Here is a 19848-nt window from a genome sequence, read left to right as displayed (position 1 = left end):
TTTTAGAATGTCTCTCTGCTTCATGCTCTTTGATGCCTGTTATATCCTTTTTCACCACAGCCCCCCACTGACAGCCACATATTCGCTTGTCCATACGTACACCCACGTTGAGAGTCACTTACACATTCATACGTACACTGAGCTGCCCTTAAATGACAAACACACACACGTACTGTATATGGATTTGTGTCTACAAGTGTTCCTGTGTCTGTGGCTTTTTCTTGGAGGGTGTTTGTGAATATATGTTGTCACTCATCTTGCCAGAAAGACAAAGAGCACACATCATTTGTGCACACGCACGTGAATCACGTCCATGGGTTTTGTGTGCGTGTGTGTAGTACAGTTAAGAATCACTGTTTTCACTGCTTTTCACAGAAAAAAATACCCAGAATCCTTTAAGAGTAGCAGATGAGTTTAAACTATTTTATATTTACAAGAGAGTGGTTGTGTTTCCTGCTTCTAGAACATGCTGACCATCATCGTTTACAATAAACGGGTCCCTGTTGCGATTAGCACAGCTCCAAAAATCTTCCAGTGAGAGAAAGTGAAGAGAAAATAAATAGAAAACTCTGCTGCTGGTTATGCACCATAAAGTGAAAAAAGAAATGGTTAAACAAGTCAGTGCTTGCATTGCAAATGGAAAAAATCAGTTTTTCATGCAGTATTCTGGATTTTCAGAGCTGGATTTTGCCTTTTTATGAATAACTACAATAAACACTGACAGTTTTTTCTTTATTTATTTAAAAAATCTAAATACCGAAAATATTTGACATTTAAGTGCCTTGTAGTTCTATTTATGTAATGGATTTTCTCTGTGACCTGTGAGTTTTGAAGAATATTTCATAAAAAACAGTTTGAATGGTACTTGAGCTTCCAAGATTTTACAAAAAAATAAACAGACGCAAGGACAGTGTGAGAGGTCTCATGTCACCTGATTTGAGCGAACATTAGCAGTTCCACCTGCATGTTCTCAATTTTGACAGTTCGTACCAATTAAAGACAAACTTGATTTGGCGTTGGAAGTTAATTGTTGGACACTGCCCTCTAAGTAAAACAAACCGCTGCCCAGTCTGGAACACTGACATACAGTAACTGTGAAAATAGATATAAGCCTAGCAAGTAGATATGTCCTTTCTGAGAATGTTGGTCAAAAATAGTTTGAAAGTGCCGTCTCAGGTATGTCGAACTGTGCATGATGTGAAGACTTTTTTCCCCTTCCATTCAATTCAATACAACTTTATTTATCACTGTAAGGACAATTGTATGCAGCAGCTCACCACCTATATCAACAGATCACACACACACACTAGATATTAAAGGATTCAGTGTACCATAACCATAAAAAACTTTATGTTGAATTACTAATAAATGCATTATTAAATAATTATAAATTTCTAAAAACAATAAAAAGATACAAAAGGAAAACAAAAGCATAAAAACAGCTTGAATTAGTTTGGTGCTCACTTGTTTTTCTAATTGATAAACCCAGATTAGCATTTTTCAATGTGCAAATGCTTGTGCAGCTGTCATTTTGTTTTGTGGTTGTAGTCCAATGTAGTTCTGTAGGTTGTGTCCCTAAGTTTGGTGTGTCTTTGTGTGTTCCTTCTCTCTATCTGTTTGTATAAACTGTGCGTGTGTGCCGTTGTTGTACACACATAACCGTCCTCCCTGTCTCCTCCTCTCTCCTCCTGCAGGTGAGGGAGATGCTGAAGATGCGTGACTCCAACGGAGCGAGGATGTTAACACTGATCACAGAGCAGTTCATGGCCGACCCTCGGCTGGCGCTGTGGAGACAGCAGGGCACCACCATGACCGACAAGTACAGACAGCTCTGGGACGAGCTGGGTAAGGGGGGAAAACACGCACACATGCAGGCACACAGACTGTCCTATAAATGTGCGCACAGACACACACACACACACACCGTTCTCACCCAGCATGTGCATGCACGGGCAGATTTAGCAAGGTGGGCGATCGAATGCAGACATTGACACAAAGGCACACCCCCCCCGTTTGTTTATTTGTCGTTTGTGTGCAAGACAGCCCACACAGACACACACTCTCAGACGCACACACTCATCACTTGACAGCCCAGTCTCTCCCTCTCACTGTGAATGTAGGTTTGGCAGCTCAGCAAGAGTGTCTTTGTGAATTACAAGCCGTTTAATGCAGCACATCGCGCCTCATCAAAACCCCCAAATATTATGACCTCCATAATGTTTTCAAACACTTCCCATCATATATTTAGTTGATGTGACAGAGTGCTGCTCGCCTCGCAGTCATTTGGTTTGATATAGTGTGTAGTTCTTTTGACAGATGCACTGTACCTACAGCAAAACACCTCTCACAAACCACAAAACCAACGAGCCCGTCACCAGGACAGCAGTCGTGTTGTCTCCTGTCTTTGTTGTTTTCCTCTAATGTCTTGGTTGATGTTGCTGCTGCTGCTGTTGTTGGTGTTGATGATGATGTTCGTTTTCTCCCTTTGGTCTTGTTCTGCACTTTGTGAGGACAGCGCAGGGATCTCATCTGTTTCAATCCCACGTATTTTTGGAAGTGTGTGTACGGTCTCTTTGAAGTCCACACTTCAAACCCTTCTTCCCAAGTCCTTATCACTCCCCCTGATGTGTGGTGAATGCTGCCTCTCGGCACCACTCTCTCTCTCTTTCTATCTCTCTCTCTCCCCCACTCTTTTGTCTTTCTCCTCTTTGAGCCGCAGCTACTCCTCTCCTTCAGACACAAAGCCATCCTTCATTCACTTGTCCTCAGCCATGTCTACTCGTCCAAATCATCACCGCTCCAATTTCATTTTCTGTTTCCCTTTTCTTCTGCTCTCCCTCTGTTCTACACCTTTTTGTATTATTTTCCTCTCTTCATGTTCTGTCTCTGTCCTTGTCCTTGTCCTTCCTCCCAAACTCTCTTTGCCTTTACACACATGCATATGTACAACGCACACACGCGTGCACACACTGTAGAGTCCACACATCTCCAGCAGTCTTGAGAGTAAAATCCCCGAATGTGCTTGTGTCCCAAGAGACATAGCCACTTTTCATATTCTGTTTGTTCCAATTTACTCCAAAATGATGTGTGCGCAGTCAGCATTGCCCCGGGACTAGTTAAGTTTTCTGTTTTCACAGACTTCTGTATTCCAGTGCAAGATGGCGGCAGCATACAAAATGTGCAGTAACAGAAACAGGAATAATGTTATGAATGCTGCGCATCTTTGAAAACTGCCTCCAGCTTCCAGTCTTGCATGATAACTGTATTTAGGATTTTAAATTCAAAAGTCACACCTTCCTGTATTGTATGACTCATTGCTTACATCATTGTCACACATTGAGAAGTAGGGCAGCCAACTGAAGTGTGTGTGTGTGTGTTTTACGTTTGTGTGTGTGTGTCCAGGTGCCCTGTGGATGTGCATCGTACTGAACCCCCACTGCAAACCAGAGCAGAAGTCATCGTGGCTGCGCCAGCTGCGCAGGTGGAACAGCGTGGACGTCTGCCCCTGGGAGGACGGTAACCACGGCAACGAGCTGCCCAACCTCACCCACTCACTGCCTCAGGGTGCCCATGGCAACCAAGGTCAGAGATTGACATGTCTTGTATGTCCGCCAATAACATATGTACTTTGTAATCTCACAGTTGTAAAGGTGGTGCGACAGTACACGTAGGATTTGTGAACATCAGTAGTGAAGCTCTTTTCTCACTTTAGGGACACGCGATATGGCCAAAAATGTTATCACGATAAAAACATTTTATACCATTCGGTATCAATAATTATCACAATAAATGTCAAATCATTATTTCTTTCAAGTTTAAAGGATGATTTTTGTGAAAATTGAAGAAACCAGATGGTTAATTGTGTGGTTAAACTTTTCTTTATGGTCAGAACATGACAAACAGTGGATCACTTCACAAATCTGAGGTAGAACATTCAAAACAATTATGATAAAATCTTTTTTCAAAAAATATTATTAGTAAATCTTTTACAGTCCCTTTTTCTTAACAAAACCAAATATCTTAATAGAAAAATTAGGTGCTAATTCATTTGTGATTCAAATTGTTATTGAGGAAAATGATATTGTGATAATTATCATTATTGTTTTGTTTCCCAGCCCTATCGCTCGTGCGCACACACACATACACACACACACACACACACACACACTACTGTTCACCCGAAGCTCTTACACCTCCTCCTCACTTCTCCCCCTCCTTCTTCTTCTTCTGCAGAGATGCGTCCCCACAGGACTGTGTTCACACGGGCCATTGAGGCCTGCGACCTGCACTGGCAGGACCGGCACCTCCAGCATATTATCGCTAGTGACCTCTATGCCAACTACTGCTACCATGACAACCAAGAGGGCTCCCTCTTTGACTCACGTGGCTGGCCCCTGTGGCATGGTGAGTCTATATGTACATAGGCGTATGAGAGAGCATGTGTCAGATTGGTTATTTATATACAGTACGTTGGAGTGAGCATGTACAGTAGCCAGCGAAAGAATATTGGAGTTAAACCTGTGTCTCTTCCCCAGAACATGTCCCAACAGCCTGTGCCAGGGTGGATGCCCTGCGTTCACACGGTTACCCAAGAGAAGCCCTTCGACTGGCCATCGCTGTGGTGAACACGTTACGACGGCAACAGCAGAGGCAGCTGGAGCACTTCCGCCGACACAAGAAAGGTGATGCTAGTTTTTATTTATTGTCAGAATACAAATCAGCAGACCATTCTCACAAATTCACTTATTGTACATACAGACGCCACCGTCCCACATCCATCTCATGCATAAATACCCTGTATATCAAGGGGAAATAAGAGCGTGGACAGAAATGACAAGGGAGAAATTAATTCTCAACAAAGAGACAAAACATTTTGTGGTTGTTGAAATAACCTCTTTCCTTCAAAAGTCGATTTTTCATTTTCATTCATTGTCCTTATTATTTGAAATAATGATCTCTCCTTTAGAAGTCAATTTTTCATTTTGATTTTCATTCATTGTCATTGTCATTTGATTTAAGAACTATTCATTTTCCTACTGCAGGTCATTTTTATAGTGTTTTTTTCCCTGACTGTTAGGTTTGATGAAGGTCATTGAATAATTTTGGAGATGTCAGTTACCGACATGGTTTTGACATTATGTTAACAGCATCCCTTTGTCGACACTCTGTGGTAACTGTATCTTTATCTGCTCTGTCTCATCTTAGAGTTGCTCCATAAAGGCCACACCTCTATAACCAACATGGAGGGCTGGGTGGGACACCCTCTGGATCCCATCGGTACCCTGTTCAACACCCTGACGGAGTCGGGAAGAGTAGGAGAGGAGGGCTCCAACACCTGCTTAGACCTCTCAGGTGCTGCTGACTTACAGTAACTGGCATTCTGAATAAAAAAAATACACACAAATATATGCTTAAATATATCTCTGGCTCTATGGCAACATATGAAACAATACCTTCTGGGCCAACACAAACCCAAATCGATCGAACCGTAATGTTTTCTGTATGCTTTTGTAGTACCATGTGCTTATACTTTATGATTTGTATATGATATACTGTATAGGATATATGCTGCATAATAACATACTGTATACATAGGTAACCTAACTACCACATAAAATACTATAAGTATAGCATTATACAAAACAAACAGGACTGTAATAATGAAACATTTGTATATTTATATACAGGTGCTCAGCATGCTGTATATTATTCCCAGGATGATTGATTTTTACTATGGGATGACAAAATGGGTAATTTATACCTACATCCCTGCTATATTGACTACAACAGAGTCATTTTTAGTCTATGTAGTTGCATAATAATTTTTCAGGTCTTTCATTTAAATTAGAATGCAGATGTTAAAAAAGCATAGTTTAAGTGCAGATTCACCTTCAGTCCCGCTGGTTCTTCTTATCATGCCTCCTCTCATGTTTTTGTTCAATTCTCCTCTCCTACGCTCCACAACCGCTCTGTCCCTCACTGCCTCCTCTGCTCACAGAAATAGCCCTCTCCTCTGAGGCAGGGAAGTGAACAGAGGAATGCTTCTGAGGCGTTGATCTTTATTTTGGATGGTCGTTGGATTCAGACCTTTCCATAGGAGAGAGACTCATCTAGTGTCCAAAACCTCAGAGGATAACACAGACGAGGACTACTGCTTTATACCTTTCCTTCAGCCCCCTTTCTCCCCTGCTGACTCTCTATTTTCCCTTCCCTTTTTCTCTCTTCTTCACAGACTGCTCCAGTGTTGTAAGCCGAGCAGACCTCCAGCGGATGCCCGTGCAGCGATTGCTAGGAGACGGTGAATCGTACATGGCGCTGGCGGTGGAGACGGCTCTGATTGGCTTAGGCCAGCAGAGGGTGATGCCTGATGGGCTGTACGCTCAAGAGAAGGTGTGTCGTAACGAAGAGCAGCTATTGGCCAAGCTGCAGGAAGTGGAACTGGACGACTCCCTGGTCAAAATATTCCGTAAACAGGCCGTCTTTCTGCTAGAGGGTGAGAGAGCAAACACATAATATTTCACCTTTTTTTGCCCTTTTATTTCACTAGATATCCAAACAGCCCCCCCTACACACACACACACACACACACACACACACACACACACACACACACACACACACACACACACACACACACACACACACACACACACCTCCTTTCTTTCTTTTTTTCTTTTCTCTCCCTCCCACGCACCAAGAACCTACACCGTCTTTCTAAAACAGGAAAAAACACATTGGACTGTGTCTCACTATTTATTATCCTTTCATTTTGTGGTGCAAATAGAGGCTGAGCTGCCCTGGGCCAGACCAAAATGAGCTCTTTACACTGTAACACCAGGGGTATTGTGTCAGCACACACATGCATGCACACACAACAGTGTGTGCATATACAGGACGGGGGCTGGAGCAGAAATTAGTTTTGGTTATGGGAAAGGGAGAAGGAGGAGAAGGAGAAGGAGGAGGAGGTGGGGTGGCACATCTTGAAGGGCTCTGCCCAGTCTAACTCCACTCAAGTCCCCACCCAAACCCCAGCGCCACCTCGGCCTGGGCCATGACCACCCACCTCTGGTTCTGTTACTAATAGAGCTCCAGGCTCCGAGGCCTTCTGCGGGCCCCCGGAGCCTGCAGCCACGCCACCGTGTGATGTGGTCTGTGGCTTAGGAGCCTATTGGGGTTTAAAATAACCCACCAGAGACAAGGGGAAGTGCAGGAAGAAATTGGAGGGGGGGGGCGCCAAGTCTGCACACACGACCATATGGTTTTTGACATCACAGTTGGTTTTAATGCCGCCTTGGTTTGCCTCTTCCTGGCCGGGAGGGATAGACCAGATAAGTCACTTCTCAGAGTACTATAGAAAAAGCACAACTCAGTATACAAGAATATTTATAAGAAACTAAGAATTCACTTGTTTTTTGTATATACGATAAATATTAATACTATGCTTCAGCATTTATTGACCTGATGATTCCTCCACCTTTTTGTTCCATTACTAAATGCCACCCCCCCTCTTTTGTGTCTATTGTTTTCTGTGTTTTTCTGAGCAGCTGGCCCGTACTCTGGCCTTGGAGAGATCGTCCACAGAGAGAGTGTTCCCATGCACACCTTCGCCCGCTATCTCTTTACCTCTCTCCTACCTCACGACGCTGAACTGGCGTACAAAATTGCACTGAGAGCCATGAGGTAGGTCTCTTAAGTGTGTGTGTGTGTGTGTGCGTGTGTGCGTGTGTGCGTGTTGCTGTAATCATGTCAAAACCTTGTAGATCAAATTTTAGGGAATTTCATCTGAAGAATTAAACGCTGATCTTTGGATTAAGAAAATCCTCCCAAATTTGGACTAATGGAGCCTTTTAAAAAATTACAACGGAAAACTCATAAGCGCAGGGTGGTCACTCACAAACTATGTCTGTTTTTCTAAAGCCTTATTGTAGTAACCTGGCTTTAAATAGACTCACTTGTCTAGTAACTTTTGCAGATTGCAGTCAAGCTCACCATATTTACATTTCAGTTGTTGTAACCACCTGAAAGCAGAGGATCACATTCAGATTCCAACTCTAAAACTCATAAAAATGTCTTATTGCGAAGCTTCCAATGAAAGTAACTAACTTAGTTGATAACATGTAGTGATCACTCCTTTGTTGTGCGGACTAGTGCATGCTCTCCTCAAGCTTTGCAGTCACCGTGGCTGAGTCATGGTAATTCAAAGGTCTTGTGTTTTTATGTGCGCATGTGTGTCTGTGTTTTGTTTTTTTTAGGCAGGGGGGGTCTGTCCTTTTTGCAGGTCTGACTTTGCATTTTCCATGTGATCTCTCTGCATTACGCTCCTGTGTGTATTCATCTGTGGACAATGCGTACATGTGTATGTGTGTTAATCAGTCTGCGCTGCTGTGTTTTGATGTTGTGACTAGTGGGAGCTGGATCAGTGAATATTAATTACATTAATTAGAGTGTAATTAGTGTGGCTGTAATGAGGAGGAAGCACATACACACACATGCAGGGCCAACAGGGAGAGGGCAGTGTGGAGAAGATGTTTGTTGTGTTTCTACAAAGCTAGGAGTCCAGCGCTGAGAAACTGGCAAATGATTAGTGAATGAATGAGAAGTTTTTTTGTTTTTTGTTTTTCTGGCTCATGCCATCACGTGTCACAGTCGGAGAAATGGGGGAACAAAAAGACCACGAGTACATCCTTCACACTATCCTCCAGTTAACCAGTTGGGAGGCGCCAGGAATTGAAATAACATGCTTACAAAACTAAAAACAACATGGCTGGCTTTGTGTGGTTTCAAGGTTGCACATCCAACCGCGGAGTGTCCCCTCCTTGCCTCTAAACCCACGTCCCAAACCTGTTTTCCCTGGGTCAGCTACTCCCCTCCCTCCCTCTCTACTTCCCTTCACCTTCCTTGTTTCCTCCCCTCACCTTCTCCATCCTCAATCGTGTGGTGTGAAACCGGCGATTTAGAATAATATGGCCACTTATGGGTGCTCCTGGGATCCAGGGGTGTCTACTCAGCACATAATGAATGTGTGTAATGTAGCGTAGTGTAATATGATAGCATATACCGTCCTTCTCCCACGGGATAGCGGACAGTTAAATATAGAGGGAGAGGTAAAGGAACCAGGGCTATTTTAATGGACCCATTATAACACTATCATTGATACAAGGAGAGAGAGAAAGTCTAGCTCTCTTGCTCATTTACACACACACACACACACACACACTTTTTCACTTTCCACTCCCTTTCTATATTTGTTTTCTCGTTCTCAGTTGCCCTCAATCCGGCTTTTTTATTCTTAATGCGTCAGTCTGCCTCCATGCGCAAATGCAGTTCCAGTAGATTTAGAAATTGTGTGTGTATGTTTGTGTTTATGCACTGTGCGTGAGGTTAATTAAAGCGTGTGAGAGCAGCATATGCTGTGCGATGGCTTGGTGTGAGCGGCCAACACAAAAACAGAGGAGCTGCCTACTGGTTCACAGTCTGCCCAGAATTTGACTGCAGCCACAGAAGAAGAAGAAGAAGCTTGCATGCCTCTCCAGAGACTGAACTCTTTGGAAGCCAAAGAGACAAATCCCAGCCGCCTGTTATCATATGAGATTTCCATATGAGATATGACTCCTTCCAGTGCTAATGAACCTCACTGTAATCCACAACCTTTGATCTTCTGTATAATCCATAATATTTGAATATACAGCACTGTGTATCATAAGTCTAGTCTGAGGATAAACTAAGACAATGATATACCAGGGACACTCCCAGGCAGCTGACATTCTTTTTTCTTTAAGTTAGGTCAAACTCCGAAGCTCAGCACAGTCTGATATCCCATGAAAATAACAATGATTACTGAATCTGTTCATCATTTTAACAAGCATATATGAAGAAGCCAAATTAAGCAGCAGGGAATCCATAGTCAGAATAGTGGAGGAAATATTTAGATTATTTAAGTGAAAGCCATACCACACTGTAAAAACCCGAGGCACTTTAAGATTGTGAACTAAAGTCTGGGGTTAGGTCTCAGGTCATGTATGACTTGATCCCTCCTGTCAGGCTTTGTGAAGGTTTCCAACTTTTGGGTTTGTGTATAGAGAGGTCTTCCAGCGGATGTGACACTTAGCTGATAGATGTGTGCTTGATAGATTATGAAAGTGAAGGGTGTTTACAGTCAGAATGGGGAAGGAGCATGTGGTAGAGAGGTCAGTAGTCATGGTGATGCTGACCAGAAACCCAGAAGGGCCTCAAGATTTAGGTAAAACCAGACTGGACTGCTTTTTATCAACGTCCCATTCTTTCTTCTTCCCTTTCACTTGTTTTTCATCTTCTTCTTTGTATATGTGGATTTGAATACGTTACCATGCAAATTCAGTGAGTGTGTGCTACTTACTATCCCATAAATAATCCTCCCAAGCTTCAAAAAATACAGATATCTAAATATCTGATTACTGACTCTCATTATATGGCGTCTGTCTTCCACGAGTCCCTTGCAGACTCTGTCCACACCACCGCACTTGAATATTTCTGGTGCAATAAGTATTGCTGTTTCCCTTTCAGATGTGACAGGGTGCTATATTGCCACAGGACCCGTTTGACACCAGAGCTACACCACCCCGCCCCTCCATACACACAGGGATTGATTGCCTCTTCCAGCTCACTCTGTTAGTTGTTTTATATATCATTGATAACACACATTTGTGTCCAGCTATGGCAGCTCTGTAAAGAAATATGGGTTTAATTTGATGTTTTCAGCACACTTGACATTGAGTTGAGAGTTTGTATAGTGTTATTGCATGACGAAGATGATCATGTTTATAGCCAGTGCACATCGTTTTGCAGTAGTTTACGAGGTGCTCGATGAGAATGCAACAGTAGCAGGGAATAAACTTAACTTAGATTGAATGCTTCAGAGAATGCTTTTTTTTTTGTTTCCCGTGGAACAATAGCCCAGTATGGATTTTCCTCCTAACGTTTTAAGGAGGTTATTTTTCAGCAGGCCAGGCCTCTCAAGCTCCTATCCAATGGAGGCCTCTGGGTCTCTGGTGAAAACCAAACAAAGACAGGAATGTTGATGAGGCCTCCATCTTTACCCAGGGCCCTTTTTTTTGCTTTGCTACACCCCAGGAATCTTCCAGAAGGCCCCAGTGTGGTGGAAGCTTTTAGCAGCTCTTTAGATGTGTGTGGAATGAACCCGGCAGTTGCTAGGGCTTCCAAACATCTCCATTTTACACCAAGTGTCAGTGTTCACACTCGCACGCATCTCGGCTGGGTTTTTGCCACCTTCTCTCTCCTGTCCTCTTGGGCAAAAAAAAAAACGAGTCACGGAGAGGCTGTTTTTGTACATGCCTTCACTCAGGTGGCAACAGTATCACATGCACTTTGCTCTGAAATTGAAACTGGCATTTAGCATCACATTGCTTTTACCCGGCTGCTTTGATGTGTTTTCAAAGGGCAGGTGTGTGTGTGTGTGTGTGTGTGTGTGTGCTTTCATATGTGTGTGTGTTGGGGGGGGGGTCTTTTCATTCATGTGTGTCAGTATTTGTTTGATGTGTGTCCAGCCTTACGGGGCTGGAAGGTGAATTCCTTAATTTCCCCGTGGACTCAATTAGCTTTGTGATTGGCTGAGAGAAGGCCAGGTTGTGCTGTCTTCTAAAGGAAAGAAGACCTTTGAAACTGAGGTGGAAGCGGAGGGAAGAGGAGTGAAGCAGAATAGGAGATGAGCCGGCCACACTGGTAATGGTGGTGGTGCTCGTGGCGGTGGTGGAGAAAACTTGGCCCTGTCAGTATTATTATAATGAGAGAGAGAAACTAGTGAAGCTCCTTCATCCACTAGCAGGTGTTCCACAGCTCTGACTTCATTATGACCAATTAGAGTGAAGAAAATACTAATTATACCTTGGTTTCTAGGTGATTAAATACTATGTTGGAAGTAAATTGCAGGGACAGGCTAACTGTAATCCCCCTGTGATCACTAAAGTCATTTTCATTTTGAAGTCACTTTGAAACCGTCATAATGAAGACTTTCTGTCTGTACAGTATTTCTGTCCGCTTGTTACTGTATAAAGACAGAAGTGACTTCACTGTGATTTTGATGATTCGTTGACTTTTGGTGTCTCTCTGCCTCTCTCTGATTATCATTTCTCTGCTACTCGTGTCTTTTCTTATCCCAACCTCTCATTTTCTGCGTGTGTTTCTCCATCAGGTTGCCCGTGTTGGAGTCGACGGCCTCGTCCGGAGACCTGTCACGACCCCACCACATCGTGTCCGTGGTGCCCAACCGCTACCCGCGCTGGTTCACCTTGAGCCACATAGAGTCTCAGCAGTGTGAGCTGGCCTCCACGATGCTCACTGCTGCCAAAGGTGCATATATATTTGCAAAAACACACAAGAAACAGAGATAAACAAGTATTGTACACAGAAAAAGGTCTGTACTGCTAACTCCCTCAATGTTAATGGAGATAGTATTAGCAACACACGCAAATACATATACACAAACATACATATACATATAAGTTCAGCAGTACTCTCTATTCTATTCTGAAGCATTCCTATGTTCGAATCCTTTCTAGGTGACAGTCGGAGGCTGGAGACAGTCCTGGAGTCCATCCAGAAAAACATTCACTCCTCGTCTCACATCTTCAAACTGGCACAAGATGCGTTCAAGATCGCCACTCTGATGGACAGCCTGCCTGACATCACACTCCTCAAAGTCTCTCTGGAGCTGGGACTGCAGGTACGCAAACACGCCCATATCGTTTGTCAAAATGGGTACCACAGTATATGTGTTGGGACCTTTTTAGAAGGTTGTCAGCTCAGGTTGTACCATTTTATGCATGTGTCCAATCAGGCCTTGCTAATTTTAAAGTTCAGCAGAATCACCATCTAAGTCTGGAAATATAACCAAAACCAAACAAATTTCCATAACATCCCTTTAATTAAAAAGTCATTACATTCAGTATGTGTGACAGTAATATTCTACTCATATCAAGTCCACTGTTTGTCCTCTGAACAGGTGTAAAATCTGTGTGAATTCTTAAAGTTATTCTACTAATTCTTATCTTTCTGCAGCGAGATATTTGATCATTTTTGTACAGGAAAGCTTGCAGCTCTTGAAGAAGAAATCTACTGTACTTGCCATAATGGTTCAGTTAGGTTGAGATCAGTTGTGTCCATTAAAGGACTTTATTCTGGAGTTCATGAAACTTTTTTTTAAAACCGCTATGGTGGCATTATTGTCTGGACAAAGGGTGGAAGATGACTCACATTACTATTTCTTTGCAAAAGGTTTATTTTTTGTGCACCTCCGGAGCACTTTGAGTGTTGATGTTGGAAACAAATGCTTCCTGAATGGCAGCACCACCACAAGTAGCAGATTTTTGAAGCCCATGAGAGTTGGGTTGAGTACAGCTCCATATTGAACAAGTAACCTTGTTGAATATATATCTGTACTTGACATTTGTCAAGCCAGCCTGTACTGCTGTAATAACACAAGCTGATCTTGGTCAGACTACATTCCTTGTAATGTCCCTGTACGTTCAACATTTTTAGTATTTACTTTGAAAGTTTGCTTGAGGGTTTCTTACCCTCATAGCAGCTATGTCCCTTCGCAAGTTACGAAACACAAGTGAAGTGAAACAGAATAAAGGTTTCAGTATCTTCGATGACAAAAAGAAGTCTGTGTTTCATGATTGTTGAAAACATAATGCAGTCTTTGCCCTTAAAGTGGCAATTGAATTAGGTAACAAAACATATCTATAACAGTCTTCAATGGGAATGGTAGAGATATTTCAGATTCCTCGTGCAGGTTGTTACAAGTTCAAGAGATTAATGTTGTTTAAAGTATTCTCGCTCACCTGTCATTCCCCCCTGCTCCACCATCTTCTTTTCCATCTTCCTCAGGTGATGAGAATAACTCTGTCCACGTTAAACTGGAGGAGGAGAGAGATGGTGCGTTGGTTAGTCACGTGTGCCACTGAAGTGGGTGAGTGAGCCTGACAACGTAAATATTTATTTTGTTGTTTCAAGATGTACTTGACATAATCTTAATCTCCCAAATTTTTCTCTTCATTCTGTCCCATGTGTATCTGCCAGGTGTGTATGCACTGGACAGCATTATGCAGAGCTGGTTCACCCTCTTCACCCCCACAGAAGCCACCAGTATCGTGGCCACCACGGTCATGTCGAACAGCACTATCGTCCGCCTCCACCTGGACTGCCACCAGCAGGAGAACCTGGCTTCATCCGCCCGCACCCTCGCTCTGCAGTGTGCCATGAAGGACCCCCAGAACTGCGCCCTCTCTGCTCTTACACTCTGTGAAAAGGACCACATTGCCTTCGAGACAGCCTACCAGATTGTACTGGACGCAGCGGCGACAGGGATGAGCTACACACAGCTGTTCACTATAGCACGCTACATGGAACACCGCGGTTACCCGATGAGGGCGTATAAGCTGGCGACGTTAGCCATGGCTCATCTGAACCTCAGTTACAACCAGGACACACACCCGGCCATCAACGACGTGCTGTGGGCCTGCGCGCTCAGCCACTCGTTGGGGAAAAACGAGCTGGCTGCTGTTATCCCGCTTGTGGTGAAGAGCGTGAAGTGCGCCACCGTGCTCTCGGACATTTTGCGGCGGTGCACGCTGACCACGCCGGGCATGGTGTCAGCGCTGCACAGCCGCAGGAACTCTGGGAAGCTGATGTCCCTGGACAAGGCGCCGCTCAGGCAGCTGCTGGACGCAACCATTGGGGCCTACATCAACACCACACACTCACGGCTCACACACATCAGCCCGCGCCACTACAGCGAGTTCATCGAGTTCCTGGGGAAGGCCCGGGAGACTTTCATGATGGCTCACGACGGACACATTCAGTTTACCCAGTTCATAGACAACCTGAAACAGATCTACAAGGGCAAAAAGAAACTAATGATGCTTGTGAGGGAGAGGTTTGGCTGAGGGTGAGGCTGGGGGGTCGCCAAAGCTCCCCTCCCACTCTAGTACTTTTCTATGAACTTGAGTCTGCCTTTTGAACTTCTTTTGGACTTATAAAATAGACAAGTAAAAAGAGGGATCTGACTTGTAGAATGAAGCAAAAAGAGAAAGGAAAAGATGACAAAAAAATCAACAGAGCCACACGCGGTATTATTGTTCTTGCTGTTGTTATTGTTATAAACATTACTATTATTATTATTAATAATATTATTACTACTATGTGTACAGAAGTGTTTTTATTTTTCAGAAGAGAGGAAATTTGTCACGTTGTGAATGTTGTGTGTATTTCTCTACATGTGTGCGAGAGGAAAATGAAAAGTGAGATGGCTTTTTTGTTTTAAATTTTGTTCCTTTTTTTTTTTATGATTTAAAGCATCTTTTTTTTCCCTTTTTCAGTGTAAACTGAGTTACATGTTGTCAAGTGGCTGAAGCCCTTCTACGATAGCGCTCATTTAAAAACAAAAAAACAAGAAGCAGAAGAAAAAAAACAATGTCTTGGCATCCTCAAAGAGAAACTAAGGCTTTAAACCACACAGAGCACCTCCCTTTGTCCAGGCCCTCGCCAGTGGGCGCTGGGCAGCACTGCACAGCTTAGCCCGGCTCTGCTAGGCACAGCTTGGGTTAGCACTGACAGAAAGCCGCGATCAGCATTTCTTTAGACACAGCAGTAGCAGCAGCACTTGAGCAGCCATTAGTTTTCTCGGGGTCCCAGGCATTAGCTTCATTACAAACAACAATGCTCTTAGCTAACTCGTGTTGTTGTTATTGTTGTAATCTTCCCCACCTCCATAATGAGTACCTGTTTCAGACAGAGGACAATATGCAGGCGCTACAGTGATGGCACATTAGACAAAGATAATGAGTATTATTGTTACATTAGTGTAATGTAGTACAGCTGTGATTTTTAACAGCCGAAGATTGACTAAATAACCGCTACAGTTGAGTTTTCTAGTTGAAGTAGATACCAAGAGGGAGACGACTACCTCATGATACGGTATTGAACTTGCTCCCTTTTTGTTTTTTTTTGTTTTTTTTGCTATCATATGATATTTATCATCTATGATGGCTGACAGTGTTAATTAAACAGGAGATCCACTAGTGAGACCAAGGTTATGGGGAGATGTGGAGTCAGATTCCTGCTGAGGTGTTTCTGCGCTCGGCTCTGCTGTACGTCACTGCCCTGGCATCGGTACTTACCCCCCGTCCCCAAAATTGGCTCTAACACACAAGATATGTCAGTGTGTCAGTCCCCGCTCATCTCTACAGCCACCATTGTACGGTATTTTCAGACTAGGCCAGTGTCATTTCCCTCTGTGCATGTGAATCATAGAAATTAGACTTTCTACTGTTATAGTTCATTGTGTGGAATCTTCAGTAATTGTCAACCAGAACGTTCTCAGGGATTTCTCTACACAGGAAAAAAGGCGGAACAAATGAACGACTGACTACAGGAAAAAGACAAAAACATGACACAACATGAGCGAGCATTTATTGTACTCTGTATATATGCCATAGTATATGTCTGAATATGGAGGATCTGAAAGTATATGTTAACTAATTTATACAGAGTATTCTATGTAATGTGAAATACTTGAAGCCGCTGTAGTTTGCTCGCTCTCTCTCGCTCTCCTTCTCTCTTTTGTCTTCTCTTTTTTTCCCTTCTCTTTTGTTGAAAACAGAACATATCAGAAGGACGAGACTGACCTTGTTGATGGCTTTTTTGGACTCACAAGGCCTCATGTGTTCACACTTGAGACGCTGGATCCCGTCAGAAATGCAGGTTGAGTCAAATCGTGACGGCGGAGAGAAATATTGTCGTTCATTCCTGCTGACGAAAGCATAGAAAGGGGATTGAGGTAGACTACTTCAGGCCATTGGTTGATAAATGTTTGAAAACACAATACAGGATTTAAGTACTTAATTATGCATGTAAGCTGTTGCACTAGCCTAGTTTTCCATGTGATCCTATGGAGGAAAAACTATAATGTGCTTTATACAGGAGGTAATTGGAGATGAATCTGGTAAAAAAAATCATGTATTCTGTGTATTCTAGCCTTACATGCATTTAAGGACATCTCTTGGCTGAAGTCTGCCTCATTTTGCAGTAATATAACCCTTATCAGAGTAACTTAGTAGTTGTGCAACTCAGCAAGAGTCATATTCATATTATGCACAGGTTCAATCTAGCTAAGATTAAAATACGAGTCTCCTCGATTCTCCCTTTCATTCACAGCAGAATTTCCAGTGTCTCCTCTGCAACTTTCAGCTGTCCTATCATTATTTGCCTTTTTACCGTCTTTACATGTCTGATTTTTTTCTTTTACTGTGCATCTTTTTCTGTCTTGAGTTCATTAAAGATAAAAGCAGCCTTTTCTCTTGCCTTGTCTTAACGCTTTAAAGTAACCAAACAGGAGATCTATCTAACAACCAAACGCGTTCTAAGAGGTGAGAGACAACCCACCTTGGTCCCAGCTTTAGTGTCCTTAATTAGTAAGTGAATGGCTGTGTAACTCATGCTTTAACAAAGCAATTCCTCACGTGTGTTTGGTGAAAAAATACGTTGTCCAGTGTCTCTTGTTCTCTTCAGAAACAATTTCCTCTGAGTCTTTCTAGCTGTTTTTTTTGTTTGTTTTTTAGTTTTGTTTTCTTTGTGTAGGAATCTTCTGCTCTCCCATTTTATTTATTACAATGACCCATGTATACATGCTTATGAAATTAAGATTTGATACACCGATATCAATTTATTTATGTAACTAAATCACTGTTTTATAATCTTGTTAATGAGTCAATAATTGATTTTTTTTTTGTTTGTTTTTTGTTTTTTGTTTTAATAAAAGTTAGTTTTTTGAAATGTATATTCATGTTCTCTGCTGTTTTTCCTCCCTGACACAGGACACTTTTATTTTTTTACAGCTGCACTTTTGTCTCAGAAAGTCTGTCATGGATCGTTATGGGCCTGCGAGCTTGAAGACGTGAGTTGGTCGGCGTATCAGTGAGCGGCGATCAGTCAGGATGGTTCAGATCTCCATATAACAGCGGTGTCAGAAAAAGGCAGAGAGGGATCACTCTCACTGGCAGCAGCTTTCAAGCTGTCATCTCAGGCGAGCTGACGAGGAATATGAAATGTATCAATTGATATTCCCATGGTCTTTGTAGCTTCTGTCAGGCAGCCAGGCTCAGCCAACCACAATAACCTGTTTACATGCATCCAACACTGACAGTGGTGCCACAGGATGACTAAATCAGTGTATGTAGTTTGTCAGGTGTGTGTGTGTGTGTGTGTGTGTGTGTATAGACATGTTTTTGTGCATGCTCCCTCTTGTTTGCATGTCTTCGTGTGTCTGTCTTCTTGCGTGTGTGTGTGTGTGTGTGTGTGTGTGTGTGTGTATATGTGTGTGCGTTAAGGCCTTTAGGGAGCGAATGGGAACAGGTGGTAGCTCCAGACTACAGGAGCTCCTGACAGCAGCAAGGTCCCCAGACTCCCAGCCCCTCATTAAACATTGACACAAAAACACTGCAACTGTCTGTGTGTGTGAACAGTAATGAAGCACAGACGGCTACACCGGTATACACACTGCAACTTAGCACAGCACGAGCTCTCAGTCCGTGTCTGTGTGTGTGTGCGTGTGTTGTCCATCTGTGTGCGCTCAGTAATGAGGCACATTTGTCCATAGAGGTGTCCACTTAGATATTGTGGAATTCGTCAGGTTTAGCAACAAAAGCACCCCTCTGCTGTCAGAGGCCAGACAGAAGTGTCCATTTGTTATGTGATGGATGCCTGAGAAATAGTGTGTGTGTGTGTGTGTGTCAGCGCATAAAAACACACACGTATATGTCCATCCATGCGAGTAAGCGTACACTTGTTTGTGTGTGTGTGAGTGTGAGACCACTTCCTGAGTGTCTGACCTGTGCTCAGGTCCCGGCTCAGTTCCAGTTGGTAATGACGTCCCTTGGGTGTAGCGCAGTACAGCAGCCTCCTCCGGTCTGTCTCACTGTATACTCCTAATGACATCATGATCACACACTGGCCCCTTTCATGCCAAAAGCCCTCTTCCTCACCATCAAACTCCTATCTGGAGCATTCACTTCCTCTCTTTCAGCGTCACACACATTTGCTGCGCCATGGCTTCACAACACATCAAGGCCTTGACGGGTTTTTTGCACAACTGTGGATCTACTATTCTTTGTAGTTTTGCCTACAGAATGCATATTTTCATGTCAAACAGGCAAAGTGTTTCTGATGTGCTCCATAAAACAGATTATAGTGGCAGGCGAATGCTGCAAAGCGAAATGTAGTGTATCTTTCATTTTATCTTTACATTAAAAGCCATAATCTGCAGACAGGGATGCTATTATACAGTTCCCCTGACAACAGCGATGGACCCTTACACTGTAAAATATATAGAGTAGCACTGTATTTATCCTCCACTGTAAAATCTCATTTCTCATTCTTTTAACGATATCCTTATTGTTCCACAACATAAAAATACAGGAGTTGATTCAAGTTTGTTGCTGAGAAATTTCCTTGCCTATTTGTGACCCCAACACGCTATATGTTACTTTGTGATTCATTTACATTGCGTTCCCCATGCAAACCTTGTCAGAAAACTGATTATCAAGCAACAGGTTGCATCTTCAAAGGTGTTTTCATAATCTCACAAATATCTATACCTTTTACTTGGAATTCCCACAAAATGTTCTCACCTTCTTCTTTGCTGGAACATACAGTGGGTACGGAAAGTATTCAGACCCCTTTAAATTTTTCACTCTTTGTTTCATTGCAGCCATTTTCCAAAAATCTAGTATCTATCTAAGTTCATTTTATTTCTCAGTAATGTACACTCAGCACCCCATCTTGACAGAAAAAAAC

General features: G+C 43.0%; 1 protein-coding gene across 1 annotated transcript in view; it reads left to right on the top strand.

The window, feature by feature from the left end:
- The window catches only part of LOC119892289 (zinc finger SWIM domain-containing protein 6), a 44292-nt gene extending 26776 nt beyond the window's left edge, over positions 1–17516 (top strand). Inside the window, exons 4-14 of the mRNA XM_038704485.1 lie at positions 1695–1845; positions 3403–3582; positions 4234–4404; positions 4536–4682; positions 5206–5352; positions 6233–6493; positions 7545–7680; positions 12188–12345; positions 12555–12718; positions 13885–13966; positions 14077–17516. Of these exons, the coding sequence (XP_038560413.1) occupies positions 1695–1845; positions 3403–3582; positions 4234–4404; positions 4536–4682; positions 5206–5352; positions 6233–6493; positions 7545–7680; positions 12188–12345; positions 12555–12718; positions 13885–13966; positions 14077–14942 (2463 nt within the window). The 3' untranslated portion in view covers positions 14943–17516. The remainder of the gene's footprint in view (positions 1–1694; positions 1846–3402; positions 3583–4233; positions 4405–4535; positions 4683–5205; positions 5353–6232; positions 6494–7544; positions 7681–12187; positions 12346–12554; positions 12719–13884; positions 13967–14076) is intronic.
- Positions 17517–19848: the final 2332 nt, after the last annotated feature.

This window comes from Micropterus salmoides, unplaced genomic scaffold, assembly GCF_014851395.1.
Source record: "Micropterus salmoides isolate LMB-PRFRI ecotype aquatic unplaced genomic scaffold, ASM1485139v1 Ms_hic_scaffold_7, whole genome shotgun sequence".
Lineage (NCBI taxonomy): Eukaryota > Metazoa > Chordata > Actinopteri > Centrarchiformes > Centrarchidae > Micropterus > Micropterus salmoides.
Note: the sequence above shows the minus strand (reverse complement) of the source record. Positions and strands in the feature narration are given on the sequence as shown.